Genomic DNA, 20,646 nt, shown 5'->3' on the forward strand with positions numbered 1-20,646 from the left:
AACCTCGCCTGAAGAGATCTCTCGTACAGTTTTACATGGGCTCTGTCGCAAAAAAAGTACGTGTAAACAGCATATTTACGTCCCTTCGAATACACATGTAGCAAGTGAGACCAAACTGTTACTTGCAAACAACACAAATACATTCGTCATACCATTCAAGGTTATTGTTTTCGACTTGCAAGGCAACCTCTGCAAATCCAGCCTCAGCCATAAATTTTGGTCTTTCTAAACAGCTCATGTAAAGTCTTTGCCAAATGTAACCAGGGAGCATGACTTGCTTCTCAATCGTACAGTAGAACCCTCATGGCTTCCTTATGGAAGCCGTGACAGGACAGGAGTTCTCCTTCCCATATAAAGATTTTGAGCTTGAGGACTGGCATAATAGCTTTATTATACGGTTGAGACGCAAATCGTACAGCCTGGTTACATTTGGCAAAAACTGTACATATTAAAATCTCCAGGATGCAGTCCGTATGTATTAGGCATTTTCAGACTAGTCTGGGGTAGTGGAAATGCAATCTATTCAGACCTAACATATCTTGGCACGATCATTATAAAGTATCGGACGTAAAAGTTTGCTCTAGTCGCCGGTTTTGTAGGACAAATAATACTAAACTACAACTATCAAGGCCAGCTAAATTACTTAAATACTTACCTTTTTATTCTAATCTCAACTACTGCGAACTAGTGTGGGCAACCTAAACGCCCTTAAGCTTGGAACGCATTCATCTCTTGCAGCAAAAATACAGTCACCATGTTTTTGATGAACAACCAACATTAATGTATTTTTCATTAACTCTTATCGCCAACTATCCTCAGTTCAGGTCTCTGGATATCTCTAGTAAACAGGGGGCGAATAGCATCGAATATATCGAGTCTCGCTGCCTGATACCGTTCCTTATTGGAAACTGCGTTCTCAAGTTTATGAAGGCTGTACGTATACAGGGGCTGGTTAGATTGCGCGCAATTCTCAATCGCCTGATTAATAGTGGTAGCGTAGCCTATTGTAGAATGCCTTCACGTAAGTCTGCCAGGTCATTTCGTTAATTGAAGTCTAACGTGGTCCTCATTCTATTAGCAATTCCCTCAGTAAACTCTTCTACCCCCTGTTTTTACTTCGCTTTCCGAAATAATAACAGTGACACTATCGGCAATTTAATGAAATCTCTTTTATTTTTATTCTCCCCATTGGGGCTCTTCAACGTCTACGTCGTGTTCTATCTCCGATTTCCGAATTAGTTCTTTCCGAGCTGTACTAATTTCTTTCCCCAGATATTTATAGAGCTTGTGTAATATTAGCCGACTGCCTGGTCTCCAACCTTCTTCTTGTGTACTTATTCGTATCACAGGTTGTGGCCAAGTACTGCACCAGGGTAGTCAAATCTTCTCCTGGTGAGGAAGTGGGTTGCTGGCCCTAGTCATCGAGATCAGGCCGCACCCCAGTCCTGCGTTAGCATAAGGTTTGAAACGCTGATTTTTCTTTTGTAGCGCGAGCTACACTACACCAGCTCTTCGAGCCTTCAGCGTGGCACTCTTTGAGCTCCGTGGCGGCGCCGTTGGTCACGTGGGTTAGTCACGTGGTGCGGAGCAGCTGCTTCTGCCGGCTGGCGAGCTGCAACAGCTATGCGCATGCGCCGTGTCGAGTGGGGTGGGGGGAGTGGAGAGGAGGAGAGGAAAGCACTCCAGCTCTCGCGTTACTGCAGGTTTAACCAGGGCTAAACTTTTATGCCGTGGAGAAGTACAGGGTACCCGGATTGGAACGGCGGTCCTCATGAACTCAAGGGGTATGCTCTACCTCTACGCCACTGCTGCTGTTTACCATTATGAACCACATCAAGTGATCCCATAAGCGTCAAATATTTAGTAGATGTTAAGAAGGCATCCGCAAAATTCTTTTAAAGCTGGCGTTCAAAAAGGAAAAGAAGGAAAATATCTTTGCGCTTCTGAAACCATTCGTTATGGTTCTGGGCAGCATAAGGCTACCGGCCTGCAGGATGCAAGCTGCAGCTGAAGAAATAATTTTGAACATGTGTTAGGTACCGATTCGTACTTTAAATACCCAATGGTGACGTGCATTAGATATATATTACGGCAAATAATAGCGCCTCAGAAGAAGGTGGTGTAAATGCCAAAGGACAGAGTGAGAAGATACAAACGTTGTTAGGACATCATGACGTCTCACAATTGTGCATCATAGCCTTCAGGTAGGGATGATACACATGGAGAGGGCAGCGGATTAATAGAATAAATATAGGAATGTGATGCAGGGACATTACTTGAAAACGGATTGGACATGCAAATATCAAAATGCCTACGTTTTAGCCGGCAAGCAATAATGACAACTTAGAAGGAATTTATACACTTAATGTAATGAGGCTCATGCGTTCACACATATAATTTTCTTTCATTTATTGCCCTGTCTCTCGTTATACGGTGCGGGACTCTGGTTAGAAAAAACCTGGACACCGTCACACCTGGAAAAACAGCGCAAAATTCTGACGTCAACACACCCCAAATAAGGAGGAATAAACAAAAGCACTCCCCGGAATTTCATTTCACAACCACCGTTTTATTTTTGTGAAGCCTATTCCCTATTCGAATAATCGTTCTGTTTATGATATCAATTCTTATGATATTTTGCCCAGCAATACACATTTAGCTGTGCTGCTTGACTGTTAAACGTCGTAAAAAAGTTACTTTTGGGCTGATCTCAATGGGGAATGTCCAAGTCTTTCCACAACGTCATGACATCATTTCCTTTCGTCTTTTCTTCTATCCAGGCCTTTGTCTTTTCTATCTGTTCCTGTGTGAAGCGACTTTTCCAGTCCCCCACTTTTCCGCTTCGTACAAAACCTGCGCCTTGGTGCATTTCAGGCGCTCCTGCGCTGAATTTTTGGCAGAAGTCAAGACACTTTAACGACCTTTTTTGTGCAAGTTCCCCCAGGCTTAGTATTCTTTCGTTAGGACTGTAGCTGAAAACAACTTTCATAGTTTGCAGGCTTGACGATTGCACAACTCTTTCATAAAAGTCCCGGTCTTCTCTTAGTGCCTTGCCATGCTCTTCACCGAGAAAATCCGCGATCTTCAGAATCCACAAACCAGTGTCGCTTTTAAGCTGTTCGTATGTGAGAAACAACACATTCGGCTCATCCCTCATGTTGTACCAAGGCAGGAGGTGTTCAAAGAAGCCGCCGCATAGAGTCTTTCCCTCAAGGAACATGTCAAGAAATGTCCCAAAGGACGTGTCCTTGAACCTTTTGGGAGTGAGACCTAAATAGAAGTAATAGCAGGAAACGCAGCAGTCGTATGGGTTCCTAGCTACGTATATGTACTTTGCTTGCTTAGAAAAGACCATGTTGCTGAATGGCAGGTGGGTGATAACGGGACCTTTCCTCTCAAATCGATTGGCAACTTCGGCTCCAGTGAGTTCAATTAGGGGCGAGAACAGCACGTATTCGCCGCGCTCTTCTGGCGTGTTCAATCTGGTGAGGATGTTGGAGACGATGTACTGAGTCCACGTAGTTCCACATTTCGGATATGTAGCAATAATGACGTCATTCACACGCGGTTCATACTGCATTGCTGAACGGACGTTCTCTTCGGAGAAAATGTTCATCATGGGAACTCCACAGATCTCCATGTACTCGCTGGGGTCCATGGTCGATCTTAGGCCTCCTCCTGTAAATATTAACGGTGGTTACGGAGGCTCGATGGCATTTGAAAAATCAGTACAATGTGAACTAGATCTAACCAAACCCGATTTTACGAAGTTCTCGTACTAATGAAGAAATTTTGATTGCCCGGACACTGCCCATTGGGTTCAATGTTCTCGATAACCCGAAATAACGAAACAAACGACAACTAAACCCGATTCAGCGAAGTTTTTCCGGTAATGATTGAATTAAAAAAAAGGTGTCTTCCAGTGGGCGTAACTAGTCAAAAAAGCCGAATTTTGCGAATACAGGAAAATTACAAGATTGCACTGAAGTCTCCTTAAGAGCGGAAATGCGAGAGCTTTCCCGGTTTTCTTTTTTTCTGTAATTTTTTGTTTTATTTCTTATTGCTATGTTTTTTTTCTTCAATTTTTGTTTTCAGATAATCGCGGGGACCCGCATTGGAGCAATGTGAAAGCGAAACGTCCCCACTCTATATCCAAGTCATGGCTTTTCGGACGTCCAAGTACTATAACTATATCCGTGGCTATTAATTGTGAGGTCTAAGTGTACTTTTGGCATTTATTTAATTAACTAATTACTCCACATCAACAAAATTTGAAATTTAGCGAGATTTTTCACCATTACCTAATGCAATCAAGGTTTTTTGATATATTTTTATAGAACGACATGAACGAGCAGACAAAATTAGCGTACACTTTTTGATGACGCGTGCATACGCATATAATGTTCTCGCTTTAATAAAACAAAGCAGTGACGGAAGATCCTCCTCACTGCAGACTGTTACCGAAATCAAGACGGCCACGCGGATTAAGCGTTAGGCCATGTTTTAAGTGCGAGGCTTTGAAAAAAAAAAAGGAAAGTGTGGTGATCAGAGATTAAATATGCAACTGCAGCTAACACGGCGTCTAGAAGAGGTCTAAGCTAAGTCTCGCTATGTTTTATAGTCTTTGCAGTCATAGGCGATCAGCAGTGTTAACAAACCAGGAAAATTTCAACCGTCGTAAGATACAAGGCGTTTCGGTGAAGACTTTGAATAACTTTAAAAAACAGGCTTTCTGGATTGAAAATATGTCTTTACGGGCACGGCATTACCAGTGTTGGCGGATACCCGAATACCAGTGAAGTGTATTAAGTAGTAAGCTGGTTAACTGATTTCTGGTAATTAACTTTTCAACAATCGCAGCGAGGAAATGTGTTGCAATTAGAGATTTTTAGACGGTCGTTAGCAATATCCATATTAGTTTTTAGGATTTCGAAAAAAGCAGTTATCCTCGGCGCGCTGTGGCTAGACAAAATTTGGCTACTTATGCCAAAAATTCATGCGCTTTCGAAAAGCCTGCAGGCAAAGCAACCTTTCCAGTGCGCGTAACTAGTCAAAAAGGCTAAATTTTGTCGAGCCACAGCGCCAAAGGTCGTCGGGCTTTCTAAATTCTGAAAACTGACTATTACTGACGACCGCCTACAAATCTCTAATTTCAACTAGGCTTAAAACTCTAGTGGTTAGAAATTAATTAATAAATATTATTTAACCATCTTACTAGTTAAGACGATTGCCCCGCCGCGGTGGCTGAGTGGTTACGGCGCTCGGCTGCTGACCCGAAAGACGCGGGTTCGATCCCGGCCGCGGCGGCTGAATTTCTTGAAGGCGAAATTCTAGAGGCCCGTGTGCTGTGCGATGTCAGTGCACGTTAAAGAACCCCAGTTGGTTGAAATTTCCGGAGCCCTTCACTACGGCTTCTCTCATAGCCTCAATCGCTTTGGGACGTTAAACCCCAATAAACCAAACCAAACCAGTTAAGACGATTCACCGTTCTTGTTATGTCTGCCAGGACTGGCAATACTATGCTGAAATAAAACGACATTTCTACCTCAAAAAAAAAAAAACATCTGTTTTAGAGTTACTTAAAATCTCCCCTGAAACACCGCGTATGAATGGCTCCACCAGCTACACGCACAGGAAGCCAGTCGTCACCAAACTCACCCGATGCAGTTCAAGAAAACACGAGAAGTAATCCTGCGTACACACGAGACGCTAAGAGCTGCTAAAAGTGCGACGGAGTTTCGACGCCTTGCCAACTTTTGTGGGAAGAGAATGGAGTCACTGCGCACGTGCTACATGAGCAGCAATAAGCACACCTACCTACTCATTTTTTTATTGTATTTCGTCCTCTGCGCCGTTTGCGGCCATTAAACACGTGCCAGCTGCGAAAAAAACCACACCAACCGCATGCGCGCAGAACGCATGTCAAGGTATAATTTCAACTGACAACGAACCTTTCACAGGAAAACACGTGTGTTCAAAATGCGACAGCTCATGGGCCCCAACGCCAAATGTAAATTGATGTCATAGCTGCTCAGAAACTAACCAGCCGCTGCTGCGATTCAGGGCAATTATAACGCATTATAGCGACATCCACCGCCTTTTATCGGCCCCTGCAAAGGGGCTGAGTAAGACGGAGGAGCGAACTTTAAGGCGCCTGCAGACAGGTACTCTACTCTGTCCTGCAATCTTAAAACATTACGATCCTAACACGGATGGGCGATGCCCGCACTGTGGGGAGACCTGTGATATCTTCCACATGGTGTGGGCATGTACTCAAAATCCCCACCTCCCACCTCCCCCCTACCCCTACCCCTTCCAGAGAGGCATGGGAGACAGCCCTCCTCAACTGCTCCTCGTTTGAATCCCAATGGGCCCTGGTGAAACGGGCGAGAGACGGGGCATTGTCATGCGGTGTCCCGGACTAGGGACGCCGACCATGTAGCGGGGCCATTCTGTGGCTCCCAAACTCTATTTCAGTAATTAAAAGTTTTCACCACCACCACTGGTAAAACAGGAATAGATTAAACTGAATGGCACATCACGTACGAGCCGCGGTGGTGGTTGAGTGGCTATGGTGGTCGACTGCTGACCCGAAAGACGCTGGTTCGAACCCCACCGTGGTGGTCGCATTTCGATGGAGGCGAAATGTCAGAAGCCAGTTTACTAAGTTTACTATGTGATGTCGGTGCACGTTAAAGAACCCCAGGTGGTGAAAAACCTCCGGAGCCTTCCACTACGGCGTCCATCATAGCCTGAGTTGCTTTCGGGCATTAAACCCCATAAAACCAAACCAAACGAATCACGTGCGACAGGAATAAAATTTAATGACTACATCAGGGCACTCATTCTCACTGCCATAGGACCAAAAGCCAATGACGAGGTCTACCGTTTCCTGTACTTTACCGAGAGGAAACACAAAGGAAAGAAGCAATTCGAAATTCGAGGTTGTATTCTTTTCCATTTCCTGTAGCCGTGTCGTCGAAGCGATTAAGTAAAAGCAGGCAGGAAAGAAAACGACCCCAGAAAGACACAACGGGCCACATGCCGCTCCATCCAGTCCTGCTGAGTAACACGGACCACCCTGCTCCAGTTCATTGAACAAGCGACTGTCACGTTTTTTGCCGGGACTAAATTAGCGGCAATAAAGCTAGTGTGAAGCTCGTGTCCTTGTGCGCCGCTATTTCTGGGTGTAGGTGCCGGCCCGCTGGTTGCGACACGGGCTCAAAACGCCTTCATGCAAGTGAGTGGCACCAATGGCGCGTTTCTGTCACGACCGGCGTGACGTCTGCTCCAACGCCCGAGGACAGTGGCACAAGTGACCAATGAGAGAGGACCAAATGGGATGGAAAGGGAAGGGAGCGTTTAGAGATTAAACAGAATGCAGGTACTCCTCAGAAAAGGATGGAGATTTCAGCAACAGAAAGAAGAAAGCACTGAAAACAATTGTACGCAATAACTGAAATACAGTCCATTTACTACCAAAACTTCATAGGACAAATGTTCTACAAGTAGAGGACAAAGGGCCGGAGTGGTCCACATAGGAGAGACTACTACTCTCGGTGGGGCTGATGGTGCTGGACATCAAACCTCAGAAACAAAAATGAACAAGCAACATTCCTTTGGAACCCTCCCTTGAAATCTGGGAACCCCGCCCAAAGGCTCCAGCGGTCCAACCGTTAGACTTAAGCAGCGGATTGGGCAAAACATCATCATCATCCTCAGCCTGACTACGCCCACTGCAGGGGAAAGGCCACTCCCATATCTCTAAAATTAACTCTGACCTTTGCCAGTGGCGGCCGCCCTATCCCCGCGAACATCTTAATCTCGTCCGCCCAATTAACTTTCTGCCGCTCCCTGCTACGCTTGCCTTCTCTTGAAATCCACTCCGCTACCCTTATAAGGACCAGCGTTTATCTTTCCTTGGCATCACATGCACTGCCCAAGCACAATTCTTCCTCTTGATTTCGACTAGAATCTAATTAACTCGCGTTTGTTCCCTCACCCACTCCTCCCGCTTCCGGTCTCTTAACCTTACACCTATCATTTTTTTTTACATACCTCACTGCATTGAACCCTCTTTGTTAGCCTCCACGTTTCTGCCCCATAGGTGAGTGTCGGTAAGATACATCTGTTGTATACTTTCCTCTTGAGGGATACAGGTAAACTGGTATTGATGATCTGAGAGCACCTGCCATAAGCGGTCCCGTGCCCCATCGTGGCTGTCACGCGTTCTGTGATTGCTCGAAAAAAAAAAAAAGAAAGGAGAGAGACACTGTACCAGTCCTAAGACGCTGCCAGCGCCCTGTCCCTGTTAACGGCTCGGCGTCTTCGGGAAAAAGCCCTCAAGTTAGCAGCCCAATGCACTCCACACAGTCGTAAGCGCCCACACCGCGCACCGGCTGCTCACGCAGCTCAGATTACGAGCTTAGTAAGAGGAATCTAAGCCCCCGACTGAAACTCTTCTCTCGCCCAGAGCATGACCGGATTGGAGCACTGTGGCGCGTGCGGGGATACGTTGGCCGGAAATGCAAAGGACAGGGTTGATTGGAGAGACATGGCAGTGGCCTTTGCCCTGCAGTAGGCGTAGTCAGGCTGTTGATGATGATGATGACGACGCGGGCTTTGTGCGCGACGCTGCCACTCCACTCAGACCGTGCCGAGACGGGCCAGTCTAAAAACAGAACCGCGCAATAGCTAACGTTCTTCCCAGAATAACCCCCCCCCCCCCCCCCCCCCCCCCCGTCTGCTGTCTGACTACCGGCTTGAACTGCCGCGGGTGGCCAGCCTGCACGCTGCCCGAGTGTAGAAAGCCGGCAGGTTGTTACAATACTGCCTCGACTTGGTGAAAACTGATAACCCGCCATTCCGAAGACTGATGAGTGTCAGTAGACGTACTCCAGCGGTGCAGCCTTCCCCTGAACGAATGACTGGAGCGCTCTCGGGCCCATCCAGACGGCCAACGGCACATCTTTGAAGTCAACGAGGCACCGTTGAGGTGCGAAAAGCGAGGCCCTCACCGCCCCGCCGTCCACCCGTACCCGGTCACGATGTCTTTAGTGCCGTCGCCTGACACTCGCCGTAAGGGGTGTGGAAGGAGACGGTGTGTGGGAGTGGTGAGCACGACCCCCGCGGGTCGAGTACTTGTGCGACAGCAGCCATAAACACTAACTTCGCTGGTCCCAAACTCCAATGACTGAATCGGGAGGCGAGGGGTCTGTTTTAAAGTTGGTTCGGTCCTGAGTGGAGAAAAAAATTGGCTGTGGTTTAGCTGTGTTGAAATCTGGAGTGACGCGAGAGCGAACGCTCTCTCCCTCTCCACTTCCCGCCCCCCCCCCCCCCCCCCCCCCCCTGACACGGCGCATGCGGACAGCTTTTGCAGCTAGCTCGGTTTCGCCGGCGTGCCGCGCCACCGGCAGCAGGAGCTGCTCCGCACCACGTGACCGACCAGCTCAAGTCCACGGCGCCGCCACGGAGCTCAAGGGGTGCCACGCTGGAGGCTCGAACAGTTGTCATAGTGTAGCTCTCGCTACAAAAATAACCGCATAGGGTCCTATTTTGCGGCCTTCGTCACTGATCTCGTGCCGTTTCGACGGTCCAGCTGAAGTCAGCCTTCAGGCTGCGGCACACACATGTTTTTCACTTCTAGATTGAACTGAAGACAGAAAAACGCAATAAAATCTTAAAGGGATACTGAGGCGGTTTTCGAATCAGCTAATTTTTTAGGGTTTTGAAGTAGTGTCATTGCTGATCACGTCTATCAAATTATTTTTTCGATTTTGGTTAAAACAGTGGCGCAATCACCAATTAAAAACGCGATGTTCAAATCTCCCGCGCCCCGCGCGAGCGTAGGAGAGGAGAACAGCGGAGAGGGAAACCTCGTCCATGTCGGCCGACGTGACGTCACGTTGAGGAGCCGGGGATACTTCGGCGCGCCCGAGCGAGCTTTCAGCGCTCGTTTTTTCTCGTGCTGCGTGCGTTGTGACGTAAAAAGGCATGTTAGCCGACGTTGAGAATCAGATTCAACACGAGGTACTACTCTGCGTTCGTGTCCATGAACAAATACGGCCGAGACTGTGTCGTCTTCCACTGCATTTCGCAAGATCATAAGCTCGCAGCGCAAGCGCTCGCTGCTGTAACGAAGAATTCAAGCTGACCAAAGCAAGCCTATTCTGCTCGAAGCACTTTCGTAAGGGCGGCTACATGCAGAGCTTGTCCCTAATGTGACATCTGGAGATTTCTGTCGAAAAGGCGTGGCTGAACCATGACACAGTTCCTTCGATTTCTCGCGCATGAGAGGCGTGTCACGATTCCGAAGAAGCGCCTCTTTTAAAAGTAGAAACATGCTCATTTAGCCCCTGAAGAATCTTTATAGAGGCTTAAGCATGTGTCGCTCTCCTCAGCTTAGGTGCGACCAGACCACCTGAGACGTGCTCAGCAAGGCTCGGTTAGTGATTTTATACTCGGTTCGACGTGTCCAAGCAAGCAAGCAGAGCAAAGCACAATAAAGCAAAGCAAGCAAGCATCGAAGCTCTTCATATGCGGCATCTCGTTTAATCGTAGCTAAGCGATTAAAATGAAAGCGTTCGACGTTGATTTTGGATGCAAATTTATGAGAGAAATGAATGCCAACCGAGTTTTTGCGAAAAAACACCGCAACCTTACTCGGTTTCTTCATCAAGTTGTGGCAGCGAGCGAGTTGCAGATAGCTAGAATTTTAAACACAGATATAGTTGGCCACTACTTCACTGAACCTAAACAGCAAATCTAGGAAGGGTGAAGGTTTCCGAGGCAGCGATTAATATTTTCCGGCATCTGCTGAACGCGCCACGAGTGAAGCAGCTGCCTTGTGCGCGTATTTGGCTTGGTTTCCAGCGCACAATGATTGCGTCACTAACCTGTGGTCACATGCCTCGCAGTGCTTGGCCACTGCGCTTCGCTAATTTTGACATCAACTCTGCTCCTTCATCGTTTCCTTGAAATACTTTCTTGCCCCAACCTGCAACGCCGGGTACTGAGAACAGGATTTTTTGTCCACAGCGCTTTGGGCCTTTTCTTTAGGATGACGCTCTTTCGGGCGAGCCAGGAGGCGTCCGATGGTGGTAATTGACTTGAGTATTGTTCGCCCCCCTTCCTTTCCTAGAATACGAGCCGAGGTTGTGCTGGCACCTTTCACGCATGGTCTGCATCGCGTCTGTGACGCTGGCGTACGCTTGTGCTAGGCGTAGAATTTTTTGCTTGCGTCTTTTTTGGTTTCAGGCGATACGTGGAATGAGCAAACGGTAGTATCCTTTTCTTCGGAGGTCAGTAAAAAAAATAGCCGCCGTATTCGCTTTTACAACGACACGGAAAGCTGCGATCTGCACTCAACGCAGCGCCGGATCCGCATCGGCAGCTTCTCTAGTCCTCAAAGTGACGTCACGCCCTCTCTTGACCAATCACGGGCGGCGGCGCGCCGCGCGGCGTGCCCCGCGGCACCGGCCGCATATTTCGGCTAAAAAAGGCAATTCGCGCTTGTTTTTGCCTTATTTGGATGCGATATTCCAGTATACAGCATGGAAAACTATAGGATGCCGCTGCCAGCCTGATTTTCGAAAAAAGTGCTTCAGTCTCCCTTTAATGAACTCCCTAAAAAATTCGTTTTGAAGTTTCTTTTTGTTCATACAGAGCTCTCTGTCTTCGTTTTGGTAGTCATCGTGGTCTACTGCCCCGCACGGTGTGGTATTCTTCCTTAATTGTGTAAATGCTCGAAAATGATAGAGTTTTCATGTGTGGTCATAGAGGAAGCTTTTTAGACAACGTGGAGCTTTTAATCAACAACGAATGTGTGTAAAGCATCGTGACGTGTATGTACTCTTGTCTTAAAATTAAAAAGGCATCATTTTCTCCGCAAAAAGAACGAAATAATCAAGTATAGGCTTTAACGTCGCAAGCAAGCGAAATAATGGCGAATAAAAACAGAGTGCTCGCTGCTTATTTTTACCACTGGTAACCTATTCAATGCAATCCAATGTACGCATGTGCATTTTCTTCTAGAATTTGCACGACAATTTATGCTCCCTTTCACAAAACGTAACTGGTACGATCACGCGTCTGTTGGTCTTTCCACATTGCCGAAGTTCATTATCATGAAACTTGCGATTTCAGCAAATGAAATGATACCGTGATGTACACAATATCTACATGAATGATATGCTCTTCACCACTTCGTTAAAAACTAGATTCTACTATTTTTTCTTCCTCCGGCAACCAATCATACGTAAGTTAAATTTTTGCACAAAGCTTCCCAGAAAAAATGGGTTATTGATTCAATGCTCACCAAAAAATAGCCCTTCACTTTAATAACAAGGCTGGCATGCACACTAGTCTGGAAAAGAAACCTGCACATTGGGCGTGGTATACGCTCCATTGTGAAAAGCCTAAGGTGCCATAATTTTTGGAGCTCTTTCCCTTTCTTCCTTTTGAGTCTTTCCTATTGCTGAAAGTAGGCAATGGAGCAGGTGAACCACAATACTTTCCAGCTATTAGCCCTTACGTCACAGCCAGGCGTACCAGTGATAAAGAGGCAAACGAATAAAACAAGAAAATGGTATCAATAGAAGTCTGGCGTTAGCAATCACTGATTTTGATCCTGGAGATGATCAACTAAGCCTGAAAAAATACAAGAAGGTAGTTGGGATGTGATGATTTTTACCTGGGAGCAGAAAGTGTAGAATGCGGCCGAGCAAGTGGAGCGGCATAACTGTGTTCATGGAGTTCCGCAGAAAAGTGGACAGAGTGTAGAAGCAGTAAAGATAGCGCGGCTCTTACAAGTCTCTTAGGGGCGCTTTGGCTCTCAGAAACTGCAATGTTAGCGTCTGGTCTTGTCGCCGAGGAGACAGACGACGTGCAATGATAAGTTGTCGTTAATTAAAGATCGATGTGGTCGTATCTCCGCCGTAGATCCAAAGTGAAGTGTGACACAATGGTATTGAGTAGTAGGAAGACGATGGTATAGATTGATACATAAACAAACACGTTAGTCGAAAAATGGTGCAACTTGTCTGATTCTTACAACCTGCTATGCCGTCTCAATGACTCAAGCAGAGCTCTATTGACATCAGTGGAGATCTGCGAGCGTTTCCAGGTAAAGCGTCATTTCTGTTGAAAAGTGCTTCATATTCTTCGCCTGCCTGCGAAAGCACTATCACTTCCGTGCTGCAACGTCAGGTTGGGAAACCATTGCATTGTACCTGACGAGTATTCTGTTGCACTGCTGCTGACAGCACAAATGCAGCCCGACAACACCAGTTATGGAGAGGCGCTTGTTAATTTATGCGTGCCCTCGAGCACAGGAAACGGGTAGCATCGGAAGAATATTATTATTGGGTTTCGCTTACGTGTATATTGTGAAAGTTTCGAGCGCTCGTGTTGTGCTCGCAGAATTAAGCGGCGGCAAACAAAATAACTAGAAAACTTGCCTTGCGAGGAAAAGGAATGTAAGTTGTCTGTCATTTTGCTTTGATCTGCAGTGTATGACATTTTGAAGGGGGGGGGGGGGGGGGGGGGGGGGCTGCTCAGTGTACAGACCAGTGTGGCACATGGGCGTCCAGTGTTAACAAAACAGATGCTGCGCAGAACAGCGAGAGAATAGTCTAAATTCTTTATGAGGGAGCAAAAAGCACAAAAAAATGCGTAACAAAGCTGAGAAACATTTATCTGCCGGACGACAGGTCAGACAATCCGACAGACTGGGGATGCATACCGAGTTTCAAAACGTGGTTCCAACTTCGTGAACCACCCTTCGCTATCTCCCAGAGAGAGGGCAATTAACTGTCTATATGAGTGGCAGTTTCGTTTCAACTTTTTTTTTCTTCATTCTGTTCCACCAGGCGTGGCTGCTTTTCTCCATCCTACAACCTGTCAAAAGTCACGAAGTGACATTTCGGTTATGGTCCGTTTAGCAGAAACAATTTTCAAGGTTTCGGTTTAACCGGGGGACACTAAAGTCACTTTCTGCCTGTTGTATGAATATGCTCCTTCGAATAAAGCCCGGTTTGTTGATTGCTAGCTTTAGGCCATGTCGGGTGAGTGATAATCGAATAAAAACCGCTGCTTTGGTTCAGTCTACTCCAATTAGAACTATAACGTAGTTTAAAGAATATATGTTTAATGCCGTCGCTTATTTTGTCATCTTTTGCCATCGGGTTTAATCGAAAACAAGAAATCATCATCCAGAGAGATATTTATTGATTCTGTTCTCCGATCGGCAGTTGATCATTACATTATTGTACACGATTGTTCAAAAAGAGTTTAGGTCACAGGGTTTACGTATCAGCCGTGTATTCGGCGACTACGTCACCCAGGATCCGTACATATGTATCACATCGCTGATGTTATGTATTCATGCGAATTTGCCTTCCTTACTCCTCGAGAATTTTGCATCGTAATTTGGCTGTTGTATTTGGTCATTGCACAAGTATATTTGTTACCCCTTTTTGGTCAATGCTTACGTTAGTATATCCATCATGTAAAGATTGTGTCTGATTCTTTGTTTTTGTTGTACTTTAATATTTCCCTTGTACTTTGTCGTTCCCCAAGTATGCCTGTTCATTCTTCTTTTTTCTCCGTGTTAAACCATTCTGTATGTTATAAGGGAGTAGTTACTCATTGGCATCCACCCGAGCGCAGCCATACGGCTACAAAGGAAAGCTATACAGCTTTCTCAGAAACTTCGTAGTTAAAGAAAAATTCGTCCTGGTCCGGGGTTCGAACCCGGGACCACCGCTTCACCGGAGCAGTCGCTCTACCAACTGAGCTCACCGGGACGGCAAGCTTATGGTAGGGCGAGAGCGAACTGATCAATAACTCGAAGTGGGAACAGCGTTGGTCGAATGTACCAACGAATCTACTCGAATCTACTCCACCTTGGGGGATTCCCCTAAACGTTCGACCATTGTGTATGTTAATGTTAATATTGTGCATGATGCTTCATTTTCCTTGTTGCACCCTAGAGCAATCTATTGCGTACATGGGCCTTGTCAGGCAGAGTCAATCTCCCTTTGGTTCATCTATCCAGGACCTTGTTTTTGAAGTAGATAAACACTCACAGGTCTGAAAGTACGAAGAGCAGGGAAGAAGGAGAACATGAGTCTTGTCTTGCTTCTTGCTGACAATTTTTGAAACTTCTACCGTGCTGCAGATTGCAAGGAGATTGTCCAAAAGAAAACCACGTGTTCCGAACTTTTTTGGCAAAAACTGTACATGTTTGAGTGGCATTCTCTTGCATTTCTACTCTCGCTGCATTCACCACAATCAATAATGGCCAACGCGCCCTGATTACCATTCTTCTACGTGATTAATGAAAGAGCTGGCAACCATCACCCCGATTAACTGTGCATACATAGGGAACATAACTGACGGTTTCTTTCCTTGAATCTTGAGCCTGTCTTTATCAGTGCGCAAAAGCTTTTCGTAGCTCTCCTTTGTTCTATCCTTGATTCGCTCCAAGGTGCTCCTTTGTATAAAATTTATAATACAACATCGTTCACGCCACATTACAAAACACTCTCGCTTCAAGCGTTATCGTCATTGTACAAGTAATTAAGCACTAGAAAGATGTGTACTTTCTTGAGCACTGTGAATGCATTATATGCCGCGTGTCACGTCACCAGCGCGTATCGTATGACGATCACTGTCCCGTCTCGCCATGCGGTGTCCCGGACTAAGGATACCGACCATGCAGAAGGGTTTTTTTTTTTACCCTCAAGCTCTCTTTGATTAAAGTTTTTCACCACCACCACCACTGTCCCGTAATAAAGTGAGAGGTGGAAATTGAATTATCAGACGCTTGCACGTTTATCGTCTAAACGAGATACACAGCAACATTAACATTACGCGAAGGTTAACATTTTTCTTAGGTAATCTATGTCATTTTATACTCTTAATTTTGGCTATATCATTACCTTCATATGATTAAACAAGTAATTTTTATTCGCTTGCAATACAGCGGTGTTGTTTACAGCAGCTAGGGCAGGTCCGCGCTTTTCCACAGACTCATAACGTCACTTCCGGCTGTTTTTAGAGCGATCGTTTATTTCATGCGAGCTACTTGGGGAGACGTAAAATGATTCTTCCAGTCACCTACCATTCCCTTACGAACGAAGTCACCTTCGATAGGCTTTTCCATTGTCTCGTCGTCCACAGTTTCTTGGATCAAATTTAGCCAGCGAAGTTTCTTGCCGTCTGGAATGGAATTTATGCTTTGGTTCATCTTCCGGTTCTCCTCATTGACCGTTTCCTTCATATATTCAAGGCTTGTGTTATGCATCAAACCTTCAAGCAAATCATCGTTAAGTCTGAGTTTGGCCGCATATTTTTGACCCAGAAAGTCCGCAGGCAATCTTCAGGATCCTGAAAGCCGTATTTTGCTTCAAATCTTCGTATGTCAGAAATAATACATTTTCGTCGGATCTGCGCCCATACCAGGACAAGACATGTTGGGAATAGTCCCCAAAATCTACACGACCTTCCAGGAACATTTAAAAAAACTGGTCGAAAGTTCCGTCTTCGAAGTGATACTCCGGAACGCTCTTGGTGTGATAGTAAAATGAAACGCAGCAGTCGTACGGATTCCTGGTGATATAGATATACCTGGGAAACAAGATAAAATGAAGCAGTCAAATCTGTCCGATTTACTGGCATTACCGTCTCAAACTTTCACATAGTTCTGCGCTACCGCGAATATTGTGCGCACATGAATTATCGCAGTGAAGCGAGAGTTTTACAGTGGAGTATAGAAAATTACGTGGTCGCAATATATAAAAACTTTTGCACCTCTTCTAATTTTATAACTAAACGAGAACAAATACTGAGTACAAGTGGTGAAAACGCCGGCTTTGATTAGGTCTTGTAAACATGAACTCCCGCGTGCACTCTTGTATACTGTGTCGGCAGCACCGGGGCCGTATTCTAGAAGCTGCCCATTTTCCATTGTCCATTTCACGTAGATTCAGTCCTCTGTCAGTGGTCACTCCTATATGTACGTGGTTTTCACGCATCCGGCGCAAGCGACCCGGTCACTTTGGTAGTTGGCGACCGGACCTCACCGGTGGCTGCATATCGCAGCCAATGACAGCCTTTGTTCAAGCCCGGTCTCCTGCTATTGGCAGAGGACTGCAATGCACCTCATCATTGGCTGCACATTGAATCCAATTTAAGCCAATGGAATGGATTGGCTGCCCACCACGTCATGGCCGGTTCGCCTTCCCCAGACGCTTGAAAGCCGGGGGTATATCTGAGTGACCACAGACAGAGGACTGAATGGACGTTAAATGGGCAACGGAAAGTGGACATCTTATAGAATACGGCCTCTGGTCACTCAAAGATAAAATGTGAAAAACTCTTCCATCACATACGGAAGCTTCCGCCAAGTATTAGAGGCTTTTATGTTTTTATGAGGGGCACGTCACGACGACTCGACTAAGTGATTGTGGTATAAGCAGAAATTTTTTTTTGCTTCTAATTCCGGCTAATGTCCTTTCTTTTTCCGCTCCTCATTTTTTTCCCATTCAGCTGACTATCAGTCTATCGCAATTATTACTCCCGTTGCCGGTCAGGCGTCACATCGGGATGCCGCATGTTTCTGCGGTGGCACTATAAATTTTCTTTCTTTGTTAACATTTTGAAGACTGCTAAGTTTATCACATTCTTGCAGAACAATGATTTCAAAGTGTCCGTGCAACTGTTTCAGTCTTATACCAAAAATAAAACAAAGGCACTTTAACCCTGCCGGACTGCAGGCACAACAGAAGTCTAGGAAAAAGCTAGGCTTATGAGACAATATAAGAGTGAAGATGTCAGGAAGTAGCGAACGCAGCGCTCATTTTGCTTCTGTTAAGAATGGGTGCAGATGAAACGGCATGTGCGTTTTAATGGCTCCTGGTCTCGGCATAGCATCAGCACACTCAGTGCCCTGTAGTTCCAGGAAAGGCATGTCAACACTCTGTTTCATCAGGTCCCTCGGTGGCGGTCGGCCATTGAGGATGTTGTACACGATGTGCTGCATCCACGTCGTACCACATTTCGGGTAGCTCGCAATGAACAGGTCGTCCGAGCGAGGCTTGTACCGCAGGGCCTCACGGATGCAATCATCCGCGAAGCCGGTGCATAGGAAATAGCCGTCTATTTCGTGATAAACCTCCGTTTCATGCTCCTTCGCTTTTTCTCTCCTGGCGTCCTGCAAATACTTGTCATTAACATCATCATTTAAACCACGTCCGCGGTAGTTCAAAGCCCTCTCATATTTACTTCCAACTAACTAACTTAACCTTAGAAGGCCATACCACGTCTTTGCTTGAAACCAAGAGATGATAAAAGAGAATGATAAAAGAGAACGCCGGTAATCGCGTTGGCGATTGCTTATCAAAGCACTAGTCATCCATGCCCAAAAATTCATGATAAAAATTTTGCAAATTTCAAAATTGCGAGATACTTTTCCGAAAATAATGAAGGTAATCGTCTGTTATTTTTATATATAGTAAAATCTTTCTTTTAAAGTGTTTCCATCGATCGCATCGAAAAGTTAAGGCTCCCATAAAAAACCAATAGGGAACGCTTTTGATTATAGAAACAACGTTAATAAAAAAAAATTCAAGATTGCCATCGGGTGATCTGCGGATACACTGATTGTTATTGTGAAATCTTCCATTATATGAAAAAATCGCGTTCATCAAGGGTTTACCGCTAAAAAATGCTTTTGTCCAAAATATTTGCGTACGTTCGAATAAATTGTGACTCGGAACTTCCAATGGGCTGCTCTGCACATTTCAACAGCGCAAGCGCAATCTCTGTACTTTTGAAATGCATCTTCCGCGTCCCAGTTTTTCTTTTTCCGGACATTTAGTTTTCGTAAGTCTTGTTATAATTTTTTTATGTACTTGTTTGTCTGCTGATGAAATACTTTTTGCGGTGGACTTGTTACATTTGCAAGCTACGAGCCTATAGTGAAAGGGCAATGCGACAAACATCAAGCAGATTTGACTCTCAAGAGATTTTTGAATAGTAAATATTCACTGCACACATTGCTGCTCATCAGGAGTGAAGGCGCAATATTGGTGTCATGCGTCTAGCCCAAGCCGCAGCAAACAAGCAAATTTTCTGTTTACCTGGGCGTGTTCCTTATACTGTGTACGTTAAAAAAAAAAAAAACTCCGCTGCAAGTCGTCTTTATGTGCTATTCTGTAGCCGAAAATGCTCACCAGGGGGTTAGCTGACATCGTCCGCACTGAGGGCAGCAGTTATCAGAGGATCTGTCTGCAAACGTGTTTCCGTTTTCTCTGTATCTGAACTCTTTTTGCAAGCGACTCTGGTGGTGCCGAGAGAGCAATTCGCGAAGTTCAGGTATTCTCGTACACATGCGGTGCGGCTGTTTGCTCACCGGCTGTTGTTGTAGCTCTGTTTCCGGACCCAGGAAAACGCGGCTGCTCTGTTCGTCGCGGACCTGACCTTCATAAAACCGCGATCGACTTCGCAGAGCCTTTCGGTTGTCAAAACCGCGCAGAATATTTGAGTCGAATATTTTTTTCTCTTAACACAGACAGGGTGAAAGTGTAGAGAAGGCACTTGGCCAGTATTCGTTGTAGTGTCTGTTTGATAATGGAAGATCTCTACCAATGTACGTAGGTTGTCATCAATCGAATGTCTTACACAAGAATGAGTACTAATACTGATGACTGGTGATCAGGCGGGGAAATGGCTACTAGTGATGCATTTACCTATACATTTTCACTTTTCCTTGTCCGCACGTTTTTGTCCATCCATTTGTCAGTCAGTTCACATCGCGTTGAAAATTATATATTTTATTCTACTAAAAAATGAGGTTTGGACGAATTATTGGAAGATTGAAAAATGTGAAATTAGAGCACCTTGAAGCAGATGAACGTTATTGTAGGAAGAGCCTGAAGCGCTATAATTTACTGCCTGAGGCTCCGTGCTGAAAAAAAAAAAAGAATTATTTTGAAGCATTGACTCATGTAATATAGCATTAAGTGTCCAAATCTAACAACGCTTAAAAGTACGAGCGCGATGCAAACATGTGTTGCGTCATTAAGTCATTACTGGAACACACCTCACAGATCGTCAGTTCAAATTTTAATGCTTTAAAACAAGAAAGGATACACCAGTGCGAATGATTATGTCAACAAATGCTTACTTCAGCACTTGCTTCGCATTTACAGTTAAAAAGCGATGTAATGAAGTCAAGAGCAGCCACGAATTATTTCTTCGAATCAGGAAACTCGTAAAATCGAAGAAGGCATTTTTCCGCATTTAGGAATAGAAATCTTTACTTAGCGGCACCCACAAGCTACCGCGGCATCATATTTGCCGGCAACCCACGACTACGCGTAGGAAACGTCCGTGAAACCAGCCTAAATCTCTCGGCCATGGAAAAGCCATCTGGTAAAACATATTCGAAGCCAAAGCGGAAAGCGCTGCCGACTGCCGAGTCCTTGTTCCGCGCAGCTTGCAGCCTCATTGAAACAATACCAGGGCCATGGCTTGGGCGCTTAGAAGCTATCGCTAGCACACTGCCAACAAGCTGCAAGATATCGTGGCCAAAATAAGTGAGAAATGCCTTTTTTTCCTCATTTATTCCCGTAAAAAATTCGT

At 45.6% G+C, this 20,646-nt stretch overlaps 2 protein-coding genes and 1 pseudogene across 2 annotated transcripts in view; 1 reads left to right on the top strand and 2 right to left on the bottom strand.

Annotated features, from left to right (window-relative positions):
* LOC149332012 (sulfotransferase 2A1-like) overlaps positions 1-20,646 on the top strand; it is a 252,829-nt gene that overhangs the window by 214,225 nt on the left and 17,958 nt on the right. The gene's annotated exons all lie outside the window — the stretch shown is intronic.
* LOC149332027 (sulfotransferase 2A1-like) lies at positions 2,576-5,771 on the bottom strand. Its single transcript, XM_089555661.1, has 2 exons — positions 5,659-5,771; positions 2,576-3,678 (listed from the first exon to the last, which is right to left on the bottom strand). Exon 2 carries the CDS (start codon positions 3,656-3,658, stop codon positions 2,711-2,713), a length of 948 nt encoding a protein of 315 aa, XP_089411787.1. The 5' UTR covers positions 3,659-3,678; positions 5,659-5,771; the 3' UTR covers positions 2,576-2,710.
* Positions 16,004-19,253, bottom strand: LOC149332028 (sulfotransferase 1C4-like; annotated as a pseudogene).

The sequence above is a fragment of the Amblyomma mixtum genome, chromosome 8, assembly GCF_055824585.1.
Source record: "Amblyomma mixtum isolate Tamu chromosome 8, ASM5582458v1, whole genome shotgun sequence".
Lineage (NCBI taxonomy): Eukaryota > Metazoa > Arthropoda > Arachnida > Ixodida > Ixodidae > Amblyomma > Amblyomma mixtum.